The sequence below is a fragment of the Bison bison genome, unplaced genomic scaffold (genome assembly GCF_000754665.1).
Source record: "Bison bison bison isolate TAMUID 2011002044 unplaced genomic scaffold, Bison_UMD1.0 scf7180017864466, whole genome shotgun sequence".
In the NCBI taxonomy this organism is placed as follows: Eukaryota; Metazoa; Chordata; class Mammalia; order Artiodactyla; family Bovidae; genus Bison; species Bison bison.
Window position 1 is genome coordinate 6,720,327 of NW_011495027.1, and position 8,730 is coordinate 6,729,056.

The 8,730-nt window shown below is 38.0% G+C and overlaps 1 protein-coding gene across 1 annotated transcript in view; it reads right to left on the reverse strand.

The window, feature by feature from the left end:
- Positions 1–8,730, reverse strand: part of GTF2B (general transcription factor IIB) — a 31,477-nt gene that overhangs the window by 22,427 nt on the left and 320 nt on the right. The window contains exon 2 of the mRNA XM_010860351.1: positions 3,639–3,745. Within this exon, the coding sequence (XP_010858653.1) occupies positions 3,639–3,745 (107 nt within the window). The remainder of the gene's footprint in view (positions 1–3,638; positions 3,746–8,730) is intronic.

The following is an 8,730-nucleotide window of genomic DNA, read 5'->3' on the forward strand; positions in this document are numbered from 1 at the left end:
GTAATTAAACAAAAAGAGAAAAATCCACTAGTTTTTAATTGATTAAGAATATAATAATGACCGAATATAATTTGTTATAATACAATTTCTACTACTAGGAATAACAGAATTCTCTTTTGAAGGGATAACATATCACTTAATCAGAGTTCAAAGTTAGTGTTCCTTAACCATCAAAAAAAATTTTTTTTAATCAATTACAAATGGTCATCTGTCAGTGTTATATTAATAACATTTTATATATCTTACTTTTAAAAATGTCTTCCCTCATGCAGACAAGTACAATCAAATACTGACATTAATCCACAAGCATTTCTAATAGAGCATATTCACTGTTTGGAAGGCATTTATAGAATCTTATTACATTCTTCTGATATTCGCCTTTTATCATGTCACTATATTGTAGATTAAAAAATCACTTCTAATTAAAGGTTAGGTAGAATCTCCTTAATTGCAGTTAAGCAGCTTTAAAATATGAAAATTTCCTTTGCACTTGTATCCTGGTCTGAAAAACACTGACTAAAGTTTGAGTTTGGAAAATATATCCACTGCAGATTTGGGTGGGAATTAAAATCTTAGTTTTTGTTTTAACTTCTGACAACCATGAAAGTACATAAGATGTATTAAAGCAATTTGACATTACTTATGTTTTAAATAATGCTAGTTGTCAAACTGGCTTTACTACAGTGTAATCAATCACCACTTTGCCTTTGCAGTTCTAGACTGAATTTATTAATAAACACTAGCAACTCTGCAGGAAAACCTAATTTCTGAAGCCATTTGTGTTCAACAGTAGTGGCTGAGGGCAATACTGGCTCAGAAAAACTTCAACCTTGCCCCAGAGCTTTAAAAAAGGTCACAAGAAAACTTTGCCATTATTAAGTTACCAAATGACTGTGTGGTTGGGCAAGTCAAGATACTCAGCTTCTATTTCTGACAAAAATTTATAGAACTGATGACAGTTAAGTCCATGAGACTGAATGAAATTCACTACTGACATTATATATATGGATCAATAACATGTGATGAATTCAAACCTTTTCCACAGCATAGCAGATGAATAATACAATGGATAACTATACACTTGAAAAATCTTCCATTTTCACAATCTTTATAAGTTTGTCCAACTAAGTCTTCTGCACTACACCTTATTTTTAACACATCCTAGCAGATTCCACTTCAGGTTGTACTGAATCAGTATTTTGGCAATTTAATTTAGAAGTCGTTTCTCCTGTAGTTGTTCCATGCAGCTGATTCAATCTATGAAACTCTGCACTGACTCTGTGAATAAACAAATCAGCAATATCAACAACACCTGTCTAGTCATCAAGAGTCTAGGAAAAATACTTGAAATAAATTATCTTGTTTTTAATTTACTACTGATGTCACTGCCAACGTCCTCAACTCTTCAAGCAACTGTTTCTTCTGAGAGGCTAGCAGTCTTAACTAAGTTTATAGTCTCTGGACACATTTCTTTAGCTATTACAAACACACACAAATAACTCATCATTGGTAAATGATCTTCCCTGTTTGGCCCACAAATGAGCCACTCAGAAACTTAACTGCAGCCTTATTTTTATTCTTTTACTTTTGTGAAGAAATTCAGCTGTGATGAGATTTTCTACTTGACATTTTCTAAATTTTATGATCACTGTTTTCCTGAATTAGCAGTACTGTGATGAGTGCTTAGCCTGATAATGTCAATTGTCTTCTTCTGGTGTATCTATAGTATGGACCACATGGTAAGGACAACGATTCGCCATTTCATCCAGTTACAAACCTTATGCTCTGCTGCTAAGTCGCTTCAGTCATGTCTGACTCTGTGCAACCCCATAGACGGCAGCACACCAGGCTCCCCCGTCCCTGGGATTCTCCAGGCAAGAACACTGGAGTGGGTTGCCATCTCCTTCTCCAATGCATGAAAGTGAAAAGTGAAAGTGAAGTCGCTCAGTCGTGTCCGACTCCTAGCAAGCCCATGGACTGCAGCCTACCAGGCTCCTCCGTCCATGGGATTCTCCAAGCAAGAGTACTGGAGTGGGTTGTCATTGCCTTCTCCGACTATGCCTTAAAAACATGACATTCAGAGTTCTTTTTTTTTCTCATTTTGACTTGATGGGTATGCAATGGTAACAAAATAAATAAATAAGAGTTGCAGTATGGAGGTATGCCTGGCACTCAAAATGCTGCGGATTTATAACTGGGATTTGTAGTGCACTGAGCGGCAGTATGATGTGATGAGAACAACATGTAAGGTTTCTTTTTTTTTTTCATTTTAACTGGAGGCTAATTACTTTACAATATTGTAGTGGTTTTTGCCATACATTGACATTTTCTTTTACAACCACTAAATTCTGCTATCCAACATGAAAGCAGCCACAGACAATACATAAACAAATGAGTGTGACTATATTCCAATAACATTTTAAGTTTGACTTTGATAATATTTTCACATGTCCCCAAATATTATTTTGATTTTTTAACTATTAAAAAAATGGAAAAGTCATTCTCAGCACACAGGGCATATAAAAATAGGTGACAGGTCATAATGGAACTATGGCAGTGGAACTAGACTGCTGGACTACTTAATCCTCAGTTTCTGCCATCTCTAAAATGAAGATATACCTCATAGGTGTCACTAAGGAAAAACTGAGTGAATATGTAAGTCATTTAAAACAGTGCCTAGCATATAAGCTTATTAACTGTTAATATACTTACTGAGTAGAATGTAATTGCAAATGGGTTTCAATTGCTACTAACAACTCTGTATGATTTAAAACTCCCACTGGAGGTCTGAGGCAAGCAGCCTACTCGGATGAATATTGCACGTGCTCCAAAAAAGACACTTCCACAGTGTAACACTATCCATGTTTCTGTTACACTGCCCACAAGCCTGCTAGCAGTTTCATTCTTGAGTATTTCAAACCTTGAAGTATTATACCTTTTCTCAGGTGCTGGAAACAACCCCACCATAAGAAAAATTTCTGAACAGACTATCTCTATCCTAAAGTTATACTACAGATCTAGATTAGTGAGCAAGTAGGAATAAAGTGAAATTTTAAGAAGCAGTATTTTGGGCAATAACAATTTTACACTAGAAATTCATAAATAAATCAGTCTGTATGAGCAAATGGAATTTAAACCAATCTTTTTTTGATGACTAAAAGGCCTTGCATGAGACTCAATACCTCTATAAAGACATACCTTTATTACTGCAAAATCATTCATGCTTATCTAATTTCATTCCTCTGAAACAAATCATGTTTAAATATAAGAAAATCACAAAAGGTAGATTACATTTATTCATTATTTCCATATGCACAAGTGTGCATCAAATATTTAAGCCAAAAAACTCAGGAAACAAAGGACTAAAGGCCTTTCCTTCTGGATTAATTACCTCCATTTTAGATGTCCATCCTACCCCACATTATGAAGTATATGTGTTTCTATAGACAGTAAAATATGGTCTCTGATTTTACTCTCACTTATTTCCTTTCTTCTAAATCTATTTGCTTTACAAAAAAATATGTATTACCTGTAAGAGGAAAAAGTAAAAATGTATTCATTAAAAGAGAGTTTGGAAAATATACAAAAGCAAAGTACCCAAAAGAGTGTTTTCAATTAAAATCATAGTAACTGCTTACCTACAACCAGGCCACATTCAGGACAGATCATATCACCAGCTCTGTAGTCCTCCACTAGGATCGCATCTGGATGGTTTGGACATGTGACTCTTGGAAGAGCATCCAAACTACGTGGGAAAAAAAAAAAATTTTTTTTAAATATCCTTCTAACCAATATGCAACACACTACTAATCTTTCGGAGGGGGGAAGAGGTGGATTCTGAACACTTTCCCAATAAATTTACAGTACATTTACACTTATAAGACATTTAAGCTCAGATTTCAAAGTAAACATCTTAGTTACTTTAAATCCTACTTAGTAATTAACAGATAATACTGGAACTGCCTTTTGTAAGAATAGTTCCTGGTTTGCAGAATGGAAGGTTTTAAAAATGTAAACAGAAAACAAGCTTTTTTTTAACATGCAGACTACTAAAATGTTTATAAATCTTGATTGGTATGGAAATGACTACCTACCATCATAACACGGAACATATACATATAACCATCTGGTCTGCGACCTTTGACACTTACTTCTCTGGTGAGAGAATAAATTTCAAGTCTGTGTTTTTCTACTCACTGGATACCTTAGTAATAAACTTGAATGTACACTGAACCTAAAAAGGATACAAACCAAGGTGGTAGATGTGGCTCTGCTGAACTTAGGATGATTTCATTTAGTCCAGAACTGAGTTTGTTAGCACTCAAGAAATGACTTCAAAAGCTACTTTTAAATCTATTTGTGATATTAATAATTTGCTTATTTTATTTTGAAAGTAAGGCAGTATGGGAAAGACACATCAGCCGTAAGTGACCTGACAGAATCGGTTCTAAAAACTATCCAAGATATTTAACATAGATTTAATAATTATTTCTATGGCTGTGGTGTCTTACAATCACAAATGTCTGCTATCATTGAAAATAAGCTCTTTTTAAAAGTTCACTTGAAGTAATACAGAACAAGCTTCACAGACATATATATAAAAGATAACATCAACTATTCTTGAAGTATGTAAACAGCTATCTGTGGTTTTGGATAAAGTTTCTCAAACTAGCAAACACAGTTCAGAATGGTAACTTTCAACAGAGGTAATATCCACTGAAAAACTGATAAAATAATCCATATTCCCAAATGTACACGTTCAGGTTAACCAGAACACACCTTGAATCTTCTCACTGGGAAAACAGGGAATGGAGGTTTAGTTTATATTCATGCTTATTAGACTCTTAAGAGTCCCTTGGGCTGCAAATCAAACCAGTCAAACCTAAAGGAAATCAATCCTGAATGATGCTGCACCTAAAGCTAAGCTAAAGCTCCAATACTTTAGCCACCTGATGTAAAGACATAACTCACTGGAAAAGACCCTGATGCTGGGAAAGACTGAAGGCAGGAGGAGAAGGGGGTGACAGAGGGTGAGATGCTTGGATGGCATCACTGACTCAATAGACGTGAGTCTGAGCAAACTCTGGGATATAGTGAAGCACAGGGAGGCCTGGTGTGCTGCAGTCCATGGGGTTCCAAAGAGTTACTGAACAACAACATGCTTATTCCATAAACTTCTACTAGGAAAATATTTTCATAAATTATAATAAATAAAACATTAAGAAATTAGTATAAATTATTTTTTTAAAACTGTGTCAAAATAAAGGACAGTGTTAGAAAAGTAACAGTAATTACAAATGTGTACAATGGGCAGCCATGTGGCACACAGCATTCAAAGGACTGATATATTTTGTACTATTAAAAAGTAGAATATTGTGTGCATGTATATGTATATAAAAATGATATGGGAACAACTCAAAGATATGCTGAATGAAAGAGTAACATAGGGATTTCAGAGAAAACTGAAAAAAGAACTACAGTTATATGCAATAACATGAGTAAATCTCCAAATGCTGACCAAAAGACACCAGACACAGAGGAATACATACGCATTTATATATAAAGTTTAAGTTAGGCAAAACAAATCTATAGTGTTAAGAATAAGGATGTGGTTTTCTTTGAGAAAGAGTACTGACTGAGGGCATAAAGGAGGTTTCCAGAGTGCTGCTGCTGCTGGTGGTATTTGATCGAGAGACTTGGGTGACAGCTACGTGTATGTGCTCACTTTGTAAGTGAACTGCACACTTAAAATCTGTGTGCTAAATAACTTCACAAAAAAAGGTAAAAAGCGAGAGAGCATTCATTTTTTATATTAGACTACTTTTTGGAAGGAAGAGAGGTTAGGATTATATGCATATGTTTGTGAAACCACAGAATCACTAGGAAAACACCAAGAAACTGGTTACGATGACTGCTCTGGAGAATTAGATGGTTAGAAGTGAGGGAAAAAAGAAACTGCTTTTCTTCTTGCTTTTTATGATTTGCATGTGTTACCTATTCAAAGTAAAACTGTGCTCAAGCAGTTAACTTTTAATTAAATAACCCACAAGGGTAATACAAAAGAGGAAGCACAAGAGTAGGGCAGTGGGGGAAGTAAGGGAAAGAAACGAGAGGGAAGGAATGGAGTAAACCACCACCACTGACATTAAAACAACTTAGGCTGCCTAAGAAGCCACGAAATTCCAAACTTCATTTTATAGCTATCCTTTACTGGGTGCCTACTATGTGTCTGCAGCTGCTGCTGCTGCTAAGTCACTTCAGTCGTGTCCGACTCTGTGCGACCCCACAGACGGCAGCCCAGCAGGCTCCCCGTTCCCGGGATTCTCCAGGCAAGAACACTGAAGTGGGTTTCTATTTCCTTCTCCAATGCATGAAAGTGAAAACTGAAAGTGAAGTTGCTCAGTCGTGTCCGACTCTGTGCGACCCCACAGACGGCAGCCCAGCAGGCTCCCCGTTCCCGGGATTCTCCAGGCAAGAACACTGAAGTGGGTTTCTATTTCCTTCTCCAATGCATGAAAGTGAAAACTGAAAGTGAAGTTGCTCAGTCGTGTCCGACTCTGTGCGACCCCACAGACGGCAGCCCAGCAGGCTCCCCGTTCCCGGGATTCTCCAGGCAAGAACACTGAAGTGGGTTTCTATTTCCTTCTCCAATGCATGAAAGTGAAAACTGAAAGTGAAGTTGCTCAGTCGTGTCCGACTCCTAGCAAGCCCATGGACTGCAGCCTACCAGGCTCCCCCGTCCCTGGGATTCTCCAGGCAAGAACACTGGAGTGGGTTGCCAGTTCCTTCTCCAATGCATGAAACTGAAAAGTGAAAGTGAAGTCGCTCAGTCGTGTCCAGCTCTAAGCAACCCCATGGACTGCAGCCCACCAGGCTCCTCCGTCCATGGGATTTTCCAGGCAAGAGTACTGGAGTGGGGTGCCATTGCCTTCTCTGTGTGTCTAGTACTGTACATATATTATTAATCTTCATTAGCAACCCTTCAAATTAAGCATTACCTCTATTTTAAAGATTATGCTCAGAGAATGATTTTCCTGAAGTCACAGAACTAATGAGTGGTAGAGTTTAGATCTGAACTCATAACATTTGTGTTCTTCTCTGTGAAAACACCAAGCAGTTTCATAGTCCAGTAACTGTCCCTCTTTCTCAGGGGAAAAAAGCTATCACAGAAATACTAACATCCACCTTTGTTCTCATGGGTAGAAAAAACTCAAGAGATGGACAACTGCAATAAGCCTAGGAAGAATTTATTTCAAAGAAATATCTGAGATTTTTTCTTTTAAAAGAGAATAAAGCACACAAAGGAAATGTATTTTTTTTCGGTAAAGAATCAATCAAGTGAATTTACTATATTTAACTACTACAGTATGTTATAATAAAGCCCCAATATAACCATATTCATAGTAGATCTGCCATAGGAGAATGTTATATATAGGTGTCTTTGGGAAGCTAGTTCTCCATTTACCTACAAGGAAGCCTAACCTGACAGAGCCACACCCAAATAGAATGATTGAGCATTTAATCACAGAATTACAATCAGTAAACAAGTGTCACTGGCCTTAAGAGTTGTTTCCAAGTAGTTTAGTTAAGGCTGCCTCCTGCCCCATCTTTTAAAAATACAGTAACATAAAGTAGTAAGGCTTGGTACTCACCAGAAAGGGCCTGGACTACTCAAAGCTTATTATTTTGTGATGATGGTTTTCATCAGGAACTCAATTCCAAAGATGAGAACAAGTTCAGAAAAATTATGCCAGAGTTACCTTGGCTTCCAGAAGCTACAGAACTTAATCTGATACGTTTAATACATTATGAGTTACCAAGTGTGATACCAGGAAACATATCTGAGATTCTATACTCTGTTCTAATACTAACCTTGGAAAAGTCAACATGGGCATGACTCAGTTTACACTTAGGCAAAAATCCTAATATCTACCTCATACTAGTCATGAGAGACATAATTAGGGTCTGCAAGCATTTTTCATGTCACAGGATTAAAGGCTGTCTCTAATGGCACTGTATGCATTTGCAGTAGGTATCAATCAGTACATCACATTTTTTAAATATATTAGTGACTTTCCTGCTGCGGCTGCTGCTAAGTCGCTTCAGTCGTGTCCGACCCTGTGCGACCCCACAGATGGCAGCCCACCAGGCTCCCCCGTCCCTGGGATTCTCCAGGCAAGAACACTGGAGTGGGTTGCCATTGCCTTCTCCGAGTGACTTCCCAGTATACGTTAATTTTCTGCAGGCAAAATTTTCTTCAGGAGTATACAGATGACATCTTTAAAGAAATCTCTTAAGGAGACTTATCAACTCTTCAGAAATGCCTTAGCTTCCACTTCAAAAGGCCTCGGGGATGGCTATCAGTTTCCATCAGGTTTACCAACGCTGACGTCCCTAACTTTTTGCCAGATGGATAAAGGCCTAGAACTAACCCCTTCCCGCTCTCTAGAAGAGGATTCAAGGACCCTCGGCTGGCAGACCAACAGATTAAAAAAAACAAGCGTGGAAAATTTAAGAAAAAAGGACAGTTGGATCATACGCAAAAGACCCGAGGCCAGAGGCTGGGGACACCGGAGCCCCTCCACACGATAATGCCTGGGTGAGAAAACGACCAAGGACGCTGGAGGAGAAACGCCGGCGGCTCGTTACCCCCTGCGACACCCCTGACAGCCCTGCGTCTGGATGTGCCTTTGTCCCGGGCGGCCAGCGGCTCCCGCCCGCCCCCCCCCC